Below are 21,034 nucleotides of genomic sequence, written 5' to 3' on the forward strand. Positions count from 1 at the left end.
TTATTATTAATATAATTATCATTATTTTATTTCTCTTAGTTTGTTATGGTTTAACGACTTTGCCTTCTTATTATTTACTTGTTGTATGGTAGGAGGACCTGCTCGAAAACGAGATGCCACATCTCAAGCAGTTTATCCTTCTGGAAAGAAAAATTATAGTTAAATAAATAAAATATATTTAGTACGATTTAAATTTTAGACGGGCAGAATTACAATCTTTCCACAAACAAGTAACTTCTTGCTGTCTGTTTTGACATTATTGATGTTCTTGATTCATTCCTCCTATCCACGAGACCCTGAAACTGTAATCAACAAGTTTCTACTAAGGACTTTTTTACTATCATAATGTCCATGACAGGGGCTGCAAACCCAATGCGCGTGAATGGGAAACGTGACGTTATTTGTACTTTTCAGATATCAGAGATGTTCATTCTGGATATAAGAGTGTTGTTATGGATATCTGGGGTTTCAATTTTTAAAAGGAACAATAGATTTATGCATGTCATACGTCTCCAGTCTGCTCAATACATGTTAAATAAAAAATAAATAAATGTCAAAACAGCTGCAACACCCATAGCGGTCAGTGTTGGTGTGGGTGTGTGGGGCTTCCGTAGAGGTGCGGTGTTCACTGCGTTAGCAGCCCTGCTAACTAATGAGCTGAATTCAGTGCTGTTTAGAAATGGTTGCCTTGAAAAGTGCCTTTACTGAAATGAAAATAATAATTTCTTGTTTTTGTAATTGTACGTTTTTGATAAGAGGTGTAAATACCTCTGAATCGTTTTTAACTGCATTTGTAATTGAATCAAGTTGTTTCTGTGTTTAATTAAATAAAGCTTTGTTCAGAAAAAGCTCAGGGAGCCGTCTGCGCATGTGCGGACTGTCATGGTGGGACCGGCTACATGTTGTGGCGGTTTATCTATCTTGTAATGACAGACGCTGATTAACTGTTTTGTTTTCAGTCCACATCTCTTCACATAGATCCTTTGAGATTGGAGCCGAAGGGAGAAGATGACTGCTAACGAAGACCAGGAGGTAAAAGGATGGAACTAGCCGTGGCTAGCAGCTAGCATGGCAGTGGACATCTTCAGACAGCGAACAGACGAACAGAAAGCTACGTCTCTCAGATCAGGCTGAAGTTAGCCGACTCGGATGTTTCCGTGTTGACCAGCAGCTAGTTCAAAATGACCACGAGAAGAATCTTTTAAATAATAATTGTGATTTGTGGAAGTTGACACATTTTAGTTCTGTGTTGTTGTATCTGAACACCACAGCGGAACTGCTCCAGTTTCCCGTGTGTTTTGGTTCCGTCTACTGTGTGTTCTCTGCGTTGTTGTGATGATAGCTTTTGGTTTTAGAACCGCAGCTGTTCTGATCTGGTCCGGATTCAAGTAAAGCACCGAATGTGTTTTTGACTGTTCACATATTCTAACTGTGCTCTTAAACGGTCAGCTTGTTCCACATAGGAACTTCATTTACATGTGAACATAGGAACTTCATTTACATGTGAACATTTTAGGTGGTGCAGCTTTTGATTTAGTTCTGATCAAAGGCGGTTCAAGAGCGCCACAGTGTTGCAGTTTGTTTGTTAGCAGCAGTCTGACAGATTTCTGTGACGCAACCATCGCAGATGGAGCTAGAAGCCCTTCGCTCCATTTATGAAGGGGATGAATGTTTTAAGGAAATCAGTCCAGTTTCCTTCCAGTTTCGGGTAAGTACCACCCTACAGCCACTAGCCGCTACCTCGTTGCAGAGCTTTCACAAATGTAGTTTTCTCATCGTACATTTTATTTGACAGGTCGGTGACCTTGAAGACATTAAAGCCTTCATCCTGGACATTGCGTGGCCAGAGACCTACCCAGAGACGGCCCCACAGATCTCTCTAGATGCTTTTTTTAACAACAGGATGTAAGTTTGTCAAATCGATAGTTTTATTACTCTGTTTAGTCTAAGGAGCTTTGAAAGAAAAGCGTCTGGACTTCTTTGGGTTGCTTGAAGACGTTTCACCTCTCATCCGAGAGGCTTCTTCAGTTCTAAGGTCAAATGGTGGAGAGTCCCAGATTTAAACCCAGTGGGAGTTTCCCCCAGAAGAGGGAACAAAAGACCCCCTGATGATCTTCTACATACATTGACCTTAGAACTGAAGAAGCCTCTCGGATTCAATTCAATTCAAGTTTATTTATAAAGCGCCAAATCACGACAAGAGTCGTCTCAAGGCACTTCACATAATAAACATTCCAATTCAGGTCAGTTCATTAAGCCAATCAGAAATAATGTTTCCTATATAAGGAACCCAGCAAATTGCATCAAGTCACTGACGAGTGTCAGTGACTATACAGCAATCCTCATACTAAGGATAAGAGGTGAAACGTCTTCAAGCAACTCAAAGAAGTCCAGACGCTTTTCTTACAAAGACTACAATGACCTGGATGACTGAGAACCTTCACAGACATAAGGCCTAGTCCACACGTAGCCGGGTTTTTTTTTTAAAAAACGAATATCCGCCCCTCCAAAAACTTGCATCCACACCACCTCGTTTAAAAAAACAACTCTGTCCACACGTACCCGGATAAATACGTTGTTAAGGACATGCCAGACCTGTAGGCGGCAGTACTTCCCCCGTTCTTAACCTCGTCCTTCGTCTGTGGTCTTCCGCAAGGAGCAGTAATTCCGCTTGCAAAAACAAACAAGCAGAAAGCGCTTGGAAAATTGATGGATCGGGTAGTGACAGAGCGCAGCTCTGAGGGCATCCATGCTGTCGGCTAGTGTAAACACAGGTCGCACACGTGATGTCAGCACTTTTTTGTCGCGGAAAGTGACGTTGCGGACCTTAAAACTCCGGTTTTGTCCGTCCACACGCAGACACCCAAAACGGAGAAAACGCAGATCTTCACTTTGGCCGGAGTTTTTAAAAAGATCCGTTTTCGTGTGAAAAAACTCAGTTTTCGTGTGGACGACAGGCCAAAACGTAGAAAAATATCTACGTTTTGGCAGATCCCCGGCTACGTGTGGACAGGGCCTGAGTCTGTTTAGTTCAGCCATGACAGATAACACTCCACAAGCTGTTACTGCACCGGGCAAACGGCAAGAACAGACCAGTTACTTCCTCCGGTGAGCAGAGCGGTTTCTGGAGTTTCGGCTTGTCTTGCATTCGCACGTCTGTTTAGAAAACATTGTAGATTGCATTAACTGTATTTTAAAATTCGTAGTCACTGAAAGCTCTTAAAGCTGGACTCACCTAATGTACGGCTGAAGTCATCGCTATCACAACTGCTCAGTTTTTGTGTGACTGGAAGGTCTTCTGGCTAGTCTGTTGGCTGGCATCCCCTTTCTCTTGTCTACAAGCACTTTATTGTGTACAGGTAAAGAACGCTCCCTGTTGTCGTAAAGTGATTCCACTCGTCGTACGTAATACTCAAACTGAAGAAAAGGATCCACTATGAAATGTTTGCTGTTTATTTAGTCTTGAGACGCTCTAAGGTAACGTGTTTTCTGAGCTTCATCGTTATTGTTCTGCGTGAGTTGACTTCTCCGCTGTGCTGGTTTGAGAACAGCTCTGCAGAGACGAAGGAGCTGATCCTGTCGAAGCTGGAGCAGCAGGTGGAAGCTAACCTGGGCACTGCTATGATGTATACTCTGTTTGAGTGGGCAAAGGAGCACCAGGAGGTGCTGATGGAGAACCACAGGCCCGTAGTGACCTCTGTGGTAAGCGCACTACTACTTATTCTCACCAGTTCCCACATCTGGTTTGTGGCCTCTTCGTCCTGCTGGGGCTGTTGTGTGTTTTTGGTATTTTCCACCTTTCAGAGTTGGATAAACGTTTATCGTTGCAAGTTATAGTCTCCAGTTAACTCGGCCAGGAGCTCTGTGGACAATAACAGGTGAATGTTTGTCCGTGCATCAGATGGTGACGGCTAGCAGTGAGCTAACCGCTCCCTCGTCCACAGCCAAGAGGAAGGAGAAGAAGGAGCAGCTGACCAAAGCTCAGAAGAGAAGGATGGTCAACAGAACAGGTAGATGATCACCTGCTTTAGTTCAGACTTGTCTTAAACAAGTCTGGTCATACACCTTCACTTCATGCTGAAACAGTTCATGCAAAATAATAATAATAAAATAAAACCCGTTGTCAGATGCCGGGAGTCTTTTCTAGAGATTTTTCATCTGAGGTCCAGTGGCGTGTCTAGATCTATTAAAATGGGGTGGCCCAGGTGAGGCACAACTTTGTGCATGGGTGGCACCAGTGGTTATGCTTTATTGTTTTACCCTCAAGCCTTTTGTGGACAATGAAAAGCCTTTTTAAAGGTAAATTTGTGTGGTGGCACCTTGGGTGGCCAATCAGATTTCAAGGGTGGCATGTGCCACCCCAAGCCACTCCCTGGACACGCCCCTGCTGAGGTCGTTTAGTCTGATGTCTTGTTTGCAGAAGAAGCTCCTGAAAGCCACGTGTCCGGCAGGACGTGTGGCTTTTGTCCCCAGGGTGCAGCAAGGACACCTCTAGGTCCAGTAACCTTCAACCGCGTCAGAACTCAAAAACAAATCCGTTTTCTTTCATGAGCAACGAGGCTACTTTTTCTGCCTCCGTTCCTACAAACCTCCCCTCCCCAAAGCAGAATAGCTTTTATTTGCCTCGGGGCCAGAGCACACTCGGACTGCTGACCTGTTGGTTGGTTTTATGCTTCTGCTTTGATCAGTCGTCGTCTAACATAACTGTCATGATTTCAGACCATAAAGGAGAACTGCCCAGAGGCTGGAACTGGGTGGATGTGATCAAGGTAGCTGCAGTCTCACCTTTCTCCACAAGATGGTGGAATAGATTCTCTCTGACGGGTTGCTCACTTTTCCTTTTCTTTGTGTCCCACATGACTCCTGCTCCGGACCCGACTCCAGCATGTAAGTCTAAAGCAGTTAGATCATCGTTTGTTTCCTGTCGCTCCTGCGGTCTGAGCACACTTCCTGCGCTTGGTGTTTTCTGTGTGTCTACTCTAGCTAAGTCAGACAGGAGGAAAGGATGAAGACTAGACCAGAGCATGGTGAAGCCCCCCCCCCCCCCCCCCCCCCCCACAGATGCCTTCGCATGCATCCAGAGCCACGTGTTTACACCAGAGCAGGCTGGGTAGCTGTGGCTACGTACCCGCAGCTAGTGGGTAACACCATTACGGTCATGTGTTAGTGGCGTTGGAGCTCAGATCCACCTCTGTGTCCCGCACCTGGGTGGAGTTGATCCCGGACGTCCCTGCCGTCACTGCCATGTTGTCACTGAGGAGCTGTTGCTGTTGGCTCACGACTCTGTTATTTTAAAGTACATGTGACTTTATCAAAGCAAACACTTGTTACCACAGAAAAATAGATTGTTTTATGTTAACTCTTCTCTTTAAACTATACATTTGAAAATGTTTATATAATAAAATATCAGCTGCTTTGTCCAGTGTCGTTTATTGCATGTAAAGAGATAAAGCTGTATTAAGTCTGGTGATTAAAAATGTGTCCTTACAGGTAGATAAGGGTAAAAGTACTACATTTAGAGCTCTCTCTAACATGTGGGGTCTTGTCATTGACTTCCATTCATTTTAGTGGTTGAGTTATGTCAAACCGTAAGCAATATCAATCTATACCTAAGCCTGACTAAAAGTTACGTCACACCATACCTCAAACCAAGCTTTAGGGGTTTTCCCATTGTGGGGACCACCCAGATGTCCCCATGCTGCAGGTTAAACCTGTAAACAGTCCCCAGAATGTAGTACAAAGTACACACACCAAGTTAAAGGACGGTGCGTTTTACCTGTTGGCTTCTGGAACGTTACCTGCCCCTGCAACCCTAAGCATTATGGGCCATTCCCATCTGTACCGGGTCGTCCCGGCCGGGTAGCGTAGGTTGTTTACATATCTGGGTGTCCTGGAATTTTTCCGGGCCAACCAAGGCTCATTCTCAGCCCTCTTCTCGAGGGGGTCTGCTTCAGGCCGACCAGGGCCAACACACCCACTGCTGACAGCAAATTCACACCTTCCATTAGAGCAAGCCTCTGATTGGTGGGTAGAATCAGCCCACATGGGCTTAAGACAAGGATGTGTGGAATCAACCGGGCCAGGCTGGGGCCGACTGGGGCTACCCGGCCCGGGCCGACCCGGTACAGGTGGGAATGGCCCATTAGTGTACAAACGGTCTTTCTGTTTAATGTGAAGATGGTTTTCCTTTCACACTTTCAATCTGGTCAGTGTCCTAAAATAGATTGAAGTCTACTGAGGAAGAATCATCTGATGGGTCACACGTAGAAAATGATAAATCCCAAAACACCTAACAGGTGAGCCTGGAGAAATGCAAGAACCATGCTAGCACATGGCCGATGTGGGACCGTGGTGCTAGCACAAGGCCGATGTGGGACCGTGGTGCTAGCACATGGCCGATGTGGGACCGTGGTGCTAGCACATGGCCGATGTGGGACCGTGGCGCTAGCACACGGCCGATGTGGGACCGTGGTGCTAGCACATGGCCGATGTGGGACCGTGGTGCTCTCATATGGCCGATGTGGGACCGTGGTGCTAGCACATGGCCGATGTGGGACCGTGGTGCTAGCACATGGCCGATGTGGGACCGTGGTGCTCTCATATGGCCGATGTGGGACCGTGGTGCTAGCACATGGCCGATGTGGGACCGTGGTGCTAGCACACGGCCGATGTGGGACCGTGGCGCTAGCACACGGCCGATGTGGGACCGTGGTGCTAGCACATGGCCGATGTGGGACCGTGGTGCTCTCATATGGCCGATGTGGGACCGTGGTGCTCGCACACGGCCGATGTGGGACCGTGGCGCTAGCACACGGCCGATGTGGGACCGTGGCGCTAGCACACGGCCGATGTGGGACCGTGGCGCTAGCACATGGCCGATGTGGGACCGTGGCGCTAGCACACGGCCGATGTGGGACCGTGGTGCTCGCTCATGGCCGATGTGGGACCGTGGTGCTAGCACATGGCCAATGTGGGACCGTGGTGCTCGCTCATGGCCGATGTGGGACCGTGGTGCTCTCATATGGCCGATGTGGGACCGTGGCGCTCGCACACGGCCGATGTGGGACCGTGGCGCTCGCACACGGCCGATGTGGGACCGTGGCGCTCGCACACGGCCGATGTGGGACCGTGGCGCTCGCACACGGCCGATGTGGGACCGTGGCGCTCGCACACGGCCGATGTGGGACCGTGGCGCTCGCACACGGCCGATGTGGGACCGTGGCGCTAGCACACGGCCGATGTGGGACCGTGGCGCTAGCACACGGCCGATGTGGGACCGTGGTGCTAGCACACGGCCGATGTGGGACCGTGGTGCTCGCTCATGGCCGATGTGGGACCGTGGTGCTAGCACAAGGCCGATGTGGGACCGTGGTGCTCGCACACGGCCGATGTGGGACCGTGGTGCTAGCACACGGCCGATGTGGGACCGTGGTGCTAGCACACGGCCGATGTGGGACCGTGGTGCTAGCACACGGCCGATGTGGGACCGTGGTGCTCGCTCATGGCCGATGTGGGACCGTGGTGCTAGCACATGGCCAATGTGGGACCGTGGTGCTCTCATATGGCCGATGTGGGACCGTGGTGCTCGCACACGGCCGATGTGGGACCGTGGCGCTCGCACACGGCCGATGTGGGACCGTGGCGCTCGCACACGGCCGATGTGGGACCGTGGCGCTCGCACACGGCCGATGTGGGACCGTGGTGCTCGCACAAGGCCGATGTGGGACCGTGGTGATCGCACACGGCCGATGTGGGACCGTGGCGCTCGCACACGGCCGATGTGGGACCGTGGCGCTCGCACACGGCCGATGTGGGACCGTGGCGCTCGCACACGGCCGATGTGGGACCGTGGCGCTCGCACACGGCCGATGTGGGACCGTGGTGCTCGCACATGGCTGATGTGGGACCGTGGTGCTAGCACACGGCCGATGTGGGACCGTGGTGCTAGCACACGGCCGATGTGGGACCGTGGTGCTCGCACATGGCCGATGGGCAAAAACTGTTCATACATTTTCTGTTTCTTAAACAAGTGAAGATTACACCGGGGGAGTCGAGGTGTGAACTGTTGAGGATTGTCTGTATTGTGCAGTGAGACCAGTGTTGATGTGAATGCTCCAGCGCGTACAGAGATCATTCACCGTTGCACGTTAAGAGCAAATTGCAGGTTAAATTTTTTTCTAATTCATATAAAATGCTGTCCAAAAATACTGTTTAAAAAGCTTATTGTGGATATTTGGTTTTAAAATACATAACAGCAGTTTTTCTAGTAGAAAGTGGCCTTTCTCAGCAATGCTTGTTTCTAAATGTGAACCTCTGACGTAACCAAAGGGAGTTAGAAGCACGGCGCTGCCTCAGCAGATAGAGGTCATGTTATCCAGCCAGTGTGTGTGTGTTTACTAGTGTTGGATTGTGTTCATGTTGATAAACTATAGTTTGTGAACGCTGTACCAACTCCAGCCTGTCTGGACATCGAGTCCCCGGGTTTCCAGATAACAGAAACAACGCCACTATCTCCGTGCCTGAGGGCATTTTGTGCAGCTGAAAAGCCAGGCTCTCGATTTACCGGTCGATCTACGTCCCAATCCTCACCTATGGTCATGAGCTTTGGGTAATGACCGAAAGAACGAGATCGCGGATACAAGCGGCCGAAATGAGTTTCCTCCGTAGGGTGGCCGGGCTCAGCCTTAGAGATAGGGTGAGGAGCTCGGACATTCGGGAGGGACTCGGAGAAGAACCGCTGCTCCTCCGGATCGAGAGGAGTCAGCTGAGGTGGTTTGGGCATCTGGTCAGGATACCTCCTGGATGCCTCCCTGGGGAGGTGTTTCGGCATGTCCTGCCGGCAGGAGGCCCCGGGTCGAGGGACACGTTGGAGAGGTTACATCTCCAATCTGCTCCGGGAACGCCTTGGGGTCCTGCTGGAGGAGCTGGTGGAGGTGGCCGGGGAGAGGATGGTCTGGAGCTCCCTAGTTGGGATGCTGCCCCCGCGACCCGGACCCGGATAAGCGGAGGAAGACAACGACATTTAAAGTTTCCTCTGCGTCAGCGCCGGCATTAGAATCTATATTTTTCACTGGATTAAGCCAACAGGACTCCCTCAGATGACGTCACTTAGTTTGGCCAACAACAAAAAAAACTCACAAAAAAGACTCTAAAAGCCTAAATAATTTATGATTGTGTAAAAAAAATGTTTAAAACGGGTTTCTATTATGTTTCTCTAAACATTGGTTCATGGGAGTCTCTAACCTGCAATTTGCTCTTTAAGCTAACTTCCAGGAACGCTCTAAAGTGGGTTTGGTGCAAATGAAACCGAAAGGCCATTTTTAGGCATTAGATCTGTACACTGCTGCTGAAAAGTGTAACCACTTCACACCGAACAAGAACAAAGGGAACTGACTGATTTAATGAATATAAAAAGTGTTGCTACAGTGAAAACTAAATGATCACACCTCATCTTCTAAATTAAATAGGAGTCCGTTACTCCTCGTGACGAGTACAAACCTTCAAACGCTCATTCAAGTTATTGAGACTCCTGCAAGTTAAGACAAAACAAAATGTTTGGAGCATTAGTAAGAAGAAGTCCCCAAGAGCATCAGGTGGCCAGCGGCTCCTCCTGGACCACAGAAACACCAATGCCTTGGTCCTGGATCGTGGTTAAGGTCCGTAACGCAACATTCACTTTTAGATCGACAGGAGAACTTTTCTTTACAGCACCTGACGGTCCCAACCTTCAAGCTGAATAAAGTTTTTAAAGTCACTACCTGGACCGGCGGTCTTTTTTGTTCTTGTCCAAACTTTTGTCCATCGTCTTTTCATTGTCTCCTCTACATTTGGGACAGTACCACTTTCCCTTGGGTTTGTAGGTGAGTCCCACACAGGAGAAGTGGAACCACTCGATGGGGCACTGGTCATTGTCACAGCCAATCATCTCCCCATAGGACACCTGCTCACACAGACAGTAGGTGGGCTCGTTGGGGTCAATGGGAAAGTCAACAGGAGAGGTGTCTCGCTCCTGTTTAGCCTTGCGCTTCTTCTTCTTCGAAGACTTTGACTTCTTTTCTCGAGATGGAGGCAGAGACAGATCATCCACAGGGTCATCCACCAGTGACCCATTGGCAGATGGATGGGTGGAGTCGCGACTCTCACTGTTTCGCTGGCGGCGAGGGCGACGAGTAGAGGTGCGCTCAGTAGCTGGGGACTCCTGGATGCTGGAGCGCCGCTCCATGTTGAGTCGCTCAGCTTCACTGGGCTCCTGGAGGCAGAGAGAGTGGGAGTCCATTTGACGGGAACGGTTTTCCACCAGTTCTGTCATTTGGGTCACCACGTGGATCTTCTCATCGCCCAACTCCTGGCTGATGATGAGGGCTCTCTGCAGCTGGATCTCCAGCCGCTTTCTTTGAGCTGCATCTTGTTCATCTTTATACTTCTCAAACACTTCGTCCACCTCTTTCAGCACCTCTGCAACAGACAGGGAACACCGCTCATTTGTTGCACAAACTTTTGGGATTTTAAAATTCTCAGCCCATATGTGCAAGAAAAGTTCATGGTTTTCATTTTTTAAACATTTTGGACATTTCCTCACAACTGCTTGTTTTCATTGTTTTTCACCCCATGACTGCAAAGACCATCAACTACCACACCAAAAGGTACGTAAAGGTTGGTTTATGCTTGACTCATTTACTTTCCGCTTGGTGATGCGGCTCGCGGATGGAACGCGCTTCACAACTCGCAGCGTTTATGGTTCATGCGGCTCGTCTCTGCGGTGAGCCAATATTCTCCCAAACTGTAGGGGGCAGCATGGAGCTCTACGGCATGCATCCAACGCTACACCATAGTGGAAGTAAAAGTTACTGTTGTTTACAACATGGCATTCCAGCATTTTTAACAGCGTTCTCGTCTTTTCCGACAGTGCGAGCTATTTCTCTCTAAGAATTATTAACAACATGTTGATCACGGTGATCTCTGAGAGCTGAATCATACAAATGTCTGTATTTACGAACCTCTGCCATACTAGTTCTTGCCGGTCCGCCATGTTTTTCCGCGTCCGACCGTCCGTGTGGTTAGAAATTTTCCAAGGTGCGCGTTGCGGAAATTCTGGGCCGTGCGGAGGCGCGGTGGAGGGGCGTGGTTGTTAAAATGACGCAAAATGACGCAACTTTTCCGCACGGAGCCGTGCGGACCTCGCGGACGCGTCAAGCATAAACCAACCTTAAGGCTGCACAACCGTACGCCTGAGGTGGTTGTGTGCAGTACCGGAGCTCCACAGGGTACAGTAAGCTCTCCTTTTCTCTTCACCTACAACACCAGCAGCTGCCACCTCCAGAGGTTCTCTGATGACTCGGCCATTGTCGGCGGTGTGTCTGAGGGGAATGACCTGGAGTACAGGTCAGTCATCATGGACTTTGTTGACTGGTGTGAGCGTAACCACGTTCGCTTGAACCCCAGTAAGACAAAGGAAATGGTGATTGACTTCAAGAGAAACACTCTTCCTCACTCACCAGTAAACATCCAGGGAGCAGACATTGAGGTGGTGGATACCTTTAAGTACCCGAGTGTTCACCTCCACAGCAAACTGAACTGGTCCAACAACACAGATGCTGTATAAGAAGGGCCAAAGCCGCCTCCACCTCCTGAGGAGGCTGAGGTCCTTCTGAGTTAATTCTGCTGCTAAAGTCCTTTTATCACTCCGTTGTTGGCTCTGTTATCTGCTCTGCTGTGGGCTTTTGGGGTGCAGGCAGCTCTGACTGAGACAGCAAGAGACTGAACAAGCTAATTAAAGCTAGCTCGGTTCTGGAATGCCCACTGGATTCAGTTGAGGAGGAGATGTGTGAAAGGAGGATGCTGGTGAAGACGACCTCCATCTTCAAAATTCCCTCCCACCCACTGCATTCCACTGTGGAGACCATGGACAGCTCCTTCAGAGGCAGAGAGAGTCATCCCAGATGTAAAACAGAAAGCTACCGTAGGTCATTCATCCCCTCTGCAGTAAGAGTGTAGACCTCCTCAGTTTAAGCTGTACTGGCCTTATCCTGGTACACAATAACACCAATGCAATACTCAGTATGCGTTCAATACTCGTTCAATACCAGATTTACATAGTAGGTCTGTGTCTCTTACAGTATGCTGCATTGTTCTGAAACCCAAGTTCTTCATTTTTTATTTGTGGTTTTTACTGGCTGAAGGTTACAATACTAGCTTACTACCTATGTGTATATGCATGTACTTTAGTTGTTATTCTCTTAAGTGTTGGTGCTGCTGTAACAAGTGAATTTCCCCACAGTGGGATTCTATTCCGTACAGCTGAAAGGTTCATCATTTAGGCCTGGACCCAAGTGGCAGCACCAGAGTATTTTACATTTTACACATTCCAGTGGCACTGCCTGACCCAATCATGTTCAAGCCCACAAACAGACTTAGACTGGATCTTAAAAAGTCTAAAACACCCAATCAGATCGATAGCAGACAAGGCCCACCTCAGGTCCAGTATCTTGTGCACATCTACCCCTTCCAAAGTCTAGTAGGGCTCTCCAGCCGGAGAGAGTGCTAGGCTAAAGTCATGTGCATCTTTTGCTGGTGTTTCACGACAAGAACAAGGGAAGTTCTGTATGAAAAGTAGGCTCCCATTACCATCTGTTTATTTAGCTGATAGTACAGCTCTCCATTTAACCTTTATCAGAACTCTGGCAGCAGCATTCTGGATAAAGTGGAGGCTTTTATAGGCCTTTTTACTTTAGTTAATTATCGTTTCAGTCCCTAGATCAACACTGAACTTTCAGAAATGATTCATCTCAATCTTGGCAAAGAGCAAAGACATCCAACAATATCGGCGACTGGCAATCCTCCGTTTCTGATGAGTAGTTCTGACCCCAAAAAGTTCTGGCAGACTTTCCAGACTACGGAAAATACCAACAAATCCCACATTTTCCAAATGCAATCAAACCGTTCAGAAACGGAATAACAAACACTATTACTAAAACAATAACACACATAATATTAACTCATTTTTAAAAAGCAGCTTATAAAAAGATTTTTCTCCTGAAACTCCAGCATGTTTACTGGTGTCGTGCCAATGTAGTTGCCCCCACCAAAATTTGTTTTTCCTGCGTTGGGCACCGGTGTTGTCTATTTGAGTTCCCCCTCTCACAAAAAAATAACCCTCACCCTGACACCTACTCTAAACATAACCACTCCATAACCAAATGTGAATGGCTTTGCACAATTATAATTCATGAAAGTACTCTGCGTGGGATGAATTTTATGTTTGTTATAGGGTTATGGTTTGGGTTAGGACACGCATTATTTGGCTGGTTGTTGCTGAAACAGATCTCGAACTAACTGAATTTGACATAGCACCTGTACTCACTCCCAACGCAGGGGAAACAAACTCTGGCGGGGATAACTACATTGGCACGACACTGGCGGGGAGTTGAGTCTTTTGCGGTCATCTTTGTTTACAAATGACCACATCAGTCTTTACCGGTCTCCCTTTTTATCTTCGCTTCAAACCAGAAATGCTCCCAAACTACAGAAGTTGTGTTCTTTTTCAGCTGGTGCGCAAGCTGCCATTTTTCTCTCAGGGCGCCATCTTGACACTGTCACGTGATGACATCATGTTCATAAACTTATGGAACATCTATTTAAAGAGCAAGTCACCCCCTGCCAGATTCCTACTCAACTCCCACTTCCTGTTTGAAAAATGCAACAAATGCTGTTGCCTAGCAGACCAAGAGGGCGGAGCCCCTAACAAATACACACACTCACGACATTGTGACATCATAATGTACCATCTAACATCACAGTGTACCTCTTAGCCAATAGCGATGGCAGATTTAAATGCAAATGCTGTGCAGAGTTTTTACCTGACAACGGCACAACACTGACCGTTTTAGGCAGAATATTTAAATTTTAACTAAGAAGAACTAAAATGCCAAATTATTGACTACATTTGCCAACAGCACGATCAGACACTCATTTATATAGTTTATCAGCAAAAAAATGTTGATTTGGAGTGACTTGCTCTTTAAGTAAAACTGAAAATTCAGCCACGCTTCTGTTTTATACATCAAATGACATTTATTTCTCTTTTTTTTTATTTTCATTTTTTAAATCCTTGTCTCTACCTACACTGTTTTTTCATGACAGTATTGGAAAAGACACCGTTGCTAATTTATAACACCGGCTGTATACGGTAATACCGTAAAACCGCCCAAGCCTAGTGGCTGTGTTTGTTGACTTGGCTAAAGCCTTTGACTCTGTAGACCAAAACATCTTACTTAGCAGGCTCAAACGTACAGGACTTTCTCAGGCATCAGTGGCATGGTTCAGAAGTTATATCTTAGAACGTACGCGAGTGAGAACTGAGGGTTACCAATATGCTCCTCTACCTTCATCTATGGGCATTCCTCAAGGGTCGATACTGGGCCCAGCTTTATTCAGAATCTATATTAATAACATTGTTTATGCTGTTGACAGTTCTCATATAAATTTATATGCAGACGACACAATTTTATATGCATGCAGTTCTTCCTTGAATGCAGCTTTGTCCTTCTTGCAGCACAACCTTAATTATCTTCAACGTGCCTTCTCCAGCCTTCATCTTCATTTAAACACAAGTAAAACGAAGTTCATGATCTTCAACCGTAACTTACCACAATCAACTTTCCACCCTAGTGTTGTTTCCCTGGATGATACAGAACCACAGCTTGTCAGTTCCTATTCTTCTTCCGGCTCTAGGAGTACAGACGCTTTTTTCTCCTCTCCCTCCCTGCTCCTCCCAAGGTTCTCTGTCCTGTCTGCCTATGCACTGCACTTCTCTGCATTTTTTCTGGAAACTGGAAATTATTAAACATGGATCTGGTCAGTTGGTCTCTCAACGTGATTGACAAAATCTCTTCAATGATGAGAACGGGAGAAGGGGCTCCTGGGACAGAGCCAGCTGGGTATATCATGGACTCCTGGAAACAGTGGAACTTGATCTGCCTCTCTCAACTGTCGGTAGAGGATTCTGAAGATGTTTGGAAATTTGTCGTTTTGGTGTCAGGATTCTTGCTGTTTGGCCTGAGCGGTTACCTGGTGTACCGGAAAATTAATAAGCTTTCGAGGAATATTGGCTTAATCCCGGAGCTCAGGGATGGAATGCATCGTGCTGTAAACTCACAGACTCATATGATTGTCGAGATGAGTCGTAAGCTTGGAACTTTGGCTGGTAAGCTTCAGACTCTGGCACAGAAGGTTGATTCGATCAAGGAGATATTTGACAGATCAGCATGGATTGGAACAGTTTGATAATGCCATTATTGGATCTAGAGGGGTTGTAGACTGACAGAACACTAAGGCAGAGAGGAAAATATCTCTGCCTGTACCCAAAACAATTCTTGTTATCTGAATCTTGAAGCCCTTGAAGCCTGTGAGGCTGAAGTGAAACTCCCCTTAGAAGAAATGTGGAATGCTGCTGTCGCTATGGAAACTCTTACTCCCTATCCCAGCCTGGGCGGGACTGTGACCGGTGAAGGCCGTGGAACCGTATCTAGGATCCAATGTGCTCTCTAACCCATTCTCTCCCTCCCCTGTCCAAACGGAGGTGATGAGTGCTGCTCTTGCGGCTGCACGCTCTGAAGTGAGGAGAGTCCCAACCCTACCTCCCCACCTAGTGGACACTTATGTTGTGTATCGTTTGAAGTCTGTGCATATCTGTCTGAGGTGTTTTTTTGCATAGCAAAGCTATCCTCTCTGTCGGGGGTAAAGCCTGGTTTATGCTTCTCCGTCAGCTCCGCAAGGGACAGACACGCACGGATTGACGGAAGCGTTTTGCTCTCATACTTCTCCGTCTCCTGGAGAGCGTTGCAAAGCAATTCCCCGGCAGGACACCAGAGGGCGTAGCGCTGTTCTGTGGTATCCTGTCATGTATCGGTCCAAGATAGTGTGTTTATATTGCGTTTTTTGTGTATATAAGAGACTTTTAACACGGACATATTTGTCTCTCATTCTCCCACCTCTTCATGCACTCCCCACCTCTAAACCCACGTTTCCTATCATTTCTGTCCATAAATAAAATGCTTGCTGCGCATCTTCTCACTCATCCAGTCACGGGAGAATGAAACATTCATGTTTTTAGAGTTTTTTTCGCATGGTATTCTTCAAGCTGCTCCGTGTCTGCCGCTAGTTATCCTCGGCTCTCTTTGCAATGGCGGTGCTGTGAACAATAGTGGCATCCTGACCAATCACAAGCTTGCGTAATCCGTCTCGTTCGACGGATGTTTAAAAAAGTGGGCTCGACTCCGTATGTACTTGCGTGCCTGCCGGAGCCCTACGCAAGGACGGATAATGGCGTTGCGTGTCTCCGCACTGACGCAGACGGAGAAGCATGAATCAGGCTTAACTCTGAAGTGCCTTTTTTCCCCTCCCCCGACTATCCTCATATAAACCCTCTTGATCTATAACGGTAACACAACTCGTGTTGCGAATAACCACAGTCACCAATTCTTGTCATGCGTCTATGTATGTATGTCTGATCTTGGAATTGTCTGTACTGAAACAGTTGAATTTCCCCCTGGGATTAATAAAGTATTTTTGAATTGACTTTATTTGAATAAGTATCTGGGTATCTGGCTTGACAGCACACTGTCATCTGACATTCACATGAACTCATTACTTTTTAAAGTCAAGTCAAGAATTGGGTTTCTACACCCCAACAGGTCATCCTTTACTCCTTCTGCAAAGCAAAGCTAACATGACAATCCTTTCAATCTTAGGTTACGGGGACATCATTTATCGGACCGTTTCCAAAAAAGTTCTTCATAAACTCAATGTCATTTGTCTCTCAGCAACAACTTTAATACATTAAAGGAAGAAGGCAGTCCCACAGGTCCTGTACAGCACACCAAGATTCCTCACATTAGCGCCACAGTCCAAGTTAAATTATTCAATCTAGAAGGGTTTCTCTACCCTAATCCTCAGTGCACCCCCCCCCCCCCCCATGTTCTGCTTGTTTTCCATGTCTCTGCTACAGCACACCTGGTTCACATATTTGCATTGCCTCCTAAGGAGGACATCAGGTGTTGCAGAAGCCTGTTAATCACTCATTCATTTAAGTCCGCTGTGTTGCAGCAGAGAAACAACGTTGTTGGAAACGGCAACATAGAAAACATGCAGGAAGGGGGGTGGTGAGCGACCAGGGTTGAGAAACACTGATTTATGTTCCCAAGAAGCTCAACCCTCTGTCTGGTCTTTAAAATTCACAAACATCTCGTGTTTAATCTATGGCACATCTACAACTGGATCAGAAAATATATGGCTCCTAGACTCCGATTAATTTTCTGACAGTAGGGTGCCCATGGACCGGAAGTAGGTGGGCGTGACTTAGGCTGGCCATAGTAGAGGACTCATCTGTAAAGGCAGCTCCTATTATCTGGTGTGGGCTCTCTTGTCTAATGTCTAGAGCTCTGAGTAACATTATGGTCAACAACAACGAGGCTCGCAGCAACAAGAGGGAGAGGTTTTCTAGCAGCCTAACCAGACCAGTTCATTTTAACAACATGTGAGCCTAACGAACCAGGACAGACACTCCCATCACCCCTTACGTCAGAGAAGAAGCATTCCCCATAGCCGAGGTCCACGCTGAAATACACGGACCTTAAGTACAGCTGCTGCACCTTGTGCATTACTAGTTTGGACACCAAAGCAACGTTTAACTCCGTTTATGCTGGAGTTTAGTTTCTGGGCTGCATGCAGCAAGCTGGCCCCACCGGAACAGCGACGCTCCGCTGCGGTGTGAACCAGCAGCTTTACGCTCGTCCTTCTCTAACGCTGTAGCTGCTAAAAGAAGCGTTTTCACTCATTAGCCTGCACATGTAATCATGTAGACACGAATAAAGACGCTTCAATGGTGTAACTATGTCACTGAGTCTGGGTTAAGGGCGTAACTGATGTAGTTTAAATCATCTATGCAACACACACACACACACACACACACACACACACACACACACACACACACAATAACATCAGTGTTTATCAAGAAGGGACACAAACTAGTAGCACCTTTCAAAATGGAACACACGGTTTGCGCTTACTCCATTTCACCAGAACACACACACACACACACACACACACACACACACACACACACACACACACACACACACACACACACACACACACACACACACACACACACACACACAGCTCTAATAAAACAAGGTAACACCATACCTTGATACTTAGCATCAATTTCTCGGAGCACAGAAACGTTTCTTTGTATGTCCAGAGGCAGCGACTCCACACATTCCAGGTAATCCTCCACGTAGCTGACTAGTTGCTGCGTCTTATCGACGTTCTGGTAATGATGACCTAACATTGTTCTACATGAATCAAATCCCAGAGAAGAACCGGATCAAATGTGCAGCTTAAATTAAATGACTGGCGACTTTGCAGCTTGTAGGGCAGTTCCAGCACTTCAAACAAAACTCACGCTACTGCGCATGCGAGAGTATTTTCCTTTTATGGTGCTGTGCAATCTCCCGGTTCCTCCTCGTGTTGTCGTCATGAAAGGCGGGGCCTGTGCAGACAGTTCCTTGTTGCGAGAAAAAAAGGAGAAAACAAATCAGTATTTGTTTACTTAGTGTTGTTGCTTACCCTGAGTAAAATGCTCTACATGTCTTTCAATTACTATACCCTGTTCCCTTTAAAACTTCACATTTGTCCAACTATATATACATATATAGTTGGACAAATATGAAGTATGCATATATAAATAAATAAATAAATAAATAAATAAATATATATATATATATATATATATATATATATATATATATATATATGCATACTTCATATTTGTCCAACTATATATGTATATATAGTCGATGCTGGGGAGCGTGGGAGTATATTGCGTTAGATAGGAGGCTTTTTAAGGGGTAGGACAATCCAGGGGAGGGTGGGTTCCACACTTTCTAAGTCAGTTGGGGTGGACAACGGAGTACCGCAAGGCAGTGTCATTAGCCCTGTAATATTTAATGTCTTGGTTAATGGGATGTTCGTCTCCCTGGGTGGAGGCTTCGGTAGGTCTCTGTTTGCCGATGATGGCGCTTTCTGGAAGCGTGGTCGGAACCTTCGTTTTGTTTTTCACAAGGTTCAGGAGGGGTTGGATGGTGTGGTGGCCTGGGCTAGGAGGTGGGGATTTCGGTTGTCCTCGTTCAAGACCTAATTTCTGGTTTTTGGTTTTAAGAGGAAGGTACCTTGTGAGGGTTTGTTGTTAGGCGGACAAATGTTGGAGCAGATGTCATCCTTTAGGTATTTGGGCCTGTGGTTGGATGACAAGCACACATGGGGGAAGCATGTGCGCTGTTTGGTAGCCAGATGTTGTCGTGTGCTGAATGTCTTGCATTGTCTGGCTGGTACTGATTGGGGGCATCCAGGGACACTTTGCTACAGGTGTATTGGGGCATGATTAAATCAACCTTGGACTATGAGTGTTTTTTGTATGGATCGGCGGCACCTACTATACCCTGAAGCTGCTTGATGTGCTGCAGGCAGCTGCCTTGTGGATGTGTAGTGGGGCATTTCGGTTTACCCCTGTGGCTGCCCTCCTCGTTGAGGTGGGTGAGAAGCCGTTGAAGTTCCTTCGCACTAAACTGGGGCTTTGCTATCTGTTGAAGGTTAAGGGTATGGGTACAGATAGCTTCTGAGTTGTTGGTCAGTCACTGGGAAATTGAAAAAGGGGGGGCGAGTGGCTGGGGGTGGTTTTCCTGAACGGCTGAGGAAACAGGCGGTGGGGCAGGGCTTCTTCGAATGGTCTGTTTGCTCCCATTTAGTTTGGCCTGAGGTTTCGCCTTGGCTACAGCCGGTCCCTGAAGTGGACTTTTCTTTTATGACTCAAGGAAGGGGTGGCAGGGAGGCAGGGGCTTTTATGGATTTTAAGGGGGTAGCGTGGGGTTTGTCTTTGCACCTCTATACTGATGGCTCCAAGGACCCTGAGAGTGGTGGAGTGGCAGTGGGGTTGGGAGTCTCTCTTTTGGGGTTTAGCATGGGTCATCGCATTACAGACTGTTGCTCCGTTTTTGCGGTGGAGTTGGTGGCAATTTTGTGGGCCTTGCAGTGGGTGGCGGAGCATTGACCGTCAAGGTCTGTAGTTTGCTCTGATTTTGCTGCCGTTCTTGAGGCACTGGTGGGAGAATATTCCAGGTCTCAGCCTGATTTGCTGGTTGGGATCAGGATGATAATGCACGAGGTGGTTGCACTGGGGTGTGAGATTTGTTTTGTGTGGGTTCCTGCTCATGTGGGGGTGGAGGGTAATGAGAGGGCCGATACTGTGGCTAAGGGGGCACTGTCAAGATGTGAGGTAGACATGGAGGTGGGGTTGGGATACGACCTGTGGCAGGCCTCATGGGACGTTGGGGTAACTGGAAGGGCTTTTTATGGTCTGCAGCGTCGAGTGGGGGTTCTTGGGGTTGCCCTTCCTAGCAGGACCCTGGGCAACAATGTTAAAGGGCCCTATCATCATGACCCAAAGATCACCATAATATGGTCACATACAGAATATTTTACTGTAATATGCAGTAAATATATATACTCAGTACTTGAATGCCTGACATCACATAACCCGCTCAGGGTAACCTTTGACCCACCTCGTGGACTGACCAATGAGGAGAGGGTCTTAACTTGAGGCCCTCTCTTCATTGGTCGGTCTGCATGAGACTGACTCAACTGACGTTCAAAGTCATAGGCAGCGAAGCATCTCTGTGCAGCGCAAAAGCCCGGGTGGACAGTTTGTTTAATGTAGGGTGACCATATTTCCATTTCCAAAAAAGAGGACAGGGGATCTGTGCCTATGACGTCACACTATGGCAACGCCACACAAACCACGTTGGGACCCATTTTTTGTAAGAACTAAATTAATATCAGATTCTGCCAATAAAAGGGCTCTAAAACAAGTCATATGTAAATAATAATTTACATATTTATAGCAAAATCGCATTTTTCTGCTTTAGTGCTGCAACAAGGTTTTATTAATAATAAATTATTATGCCTTTTGTTTTAC

General features: G+C 47.2%; 2 protein-coding genes across 3 annotated transcripts; one reads left to right on the forward strand and one right to left on the reverse strand.

Moving 5' to 3' along the window:
• Positions 1-818: 818 nt before the first annotated feature.
• Positions 819-5,041, forward strand: rwdd (RWD domain containing 4). 2 transcript variants are annotated; one of them, XM_054733769.2, is made up of 8 exons: positions 819-885; positions 960-1,032; positions 1,628-1,708; positions 1,796-1,905; positions 3,552-3,702; positions 3,902-4,010; positions 4,720-4,769; positions 4,885-5,041. In XM_054733769.2, exons 2-8 carry the CDS (start codon positions 1,009-1,011, stop codon positions 4,939-4,941), a joined length of 582 nt encoding a protein of 193 aa, XP_054589744.1. In that variant the 5' UTR covers positions 819-885; positions 960-1,008; the 3' UTR covers positions 4,942-5,041. The 2 variants fall into 2 exon arrangements, with proteins under 2 accessions (XP_054589744.1, XP_070405850.1); XM_070549749.1 differs by having other exon boundaries at positions 860-1,032.
• A 4,567-nt stretch (positions 5,042-9,608) lies between these two features.
• Positions 9,609-18,475, reverse strand: ing2 (inhibitor of growth family, member 2). Its single transcript, XM_015958203.3, has 2 exons — positions 18,208-18,475; positions 9,609-10,455 (listed from the first exon to the last, which is right to left on the reverse strand). Exons 1-2 carry the CDS (start codon positions 18,350-18,352, stop codon positions 9,755-9,757), a joined length of 846 nt encoding a protein of 281 aa, XP_015813689.1. The 5' UTR covers positions 18,353-18,475; the 3' UTR covers positions 9,609-9,754.
• Positions 18,476-21,034: the final 2,559 nt, after the last annotated feature.

The sequence above is a fragment of the Nothobranchius furzeri genome, chromosome 3, assembly GCF_043380555.1.
Source record: "Nothobranchius furzeri strain GRZ-AD chromosome 3, NfurGRZ-RIMD1, whole genome shotgun sequence".
Taxonomy (NCBI): Eukaryota; Metazoa; Chordata; class Actinopteri; order Cyprinodontiformes; family Nothobranchiidae; genus Nothobranchius; species Nothobranchius furzeri.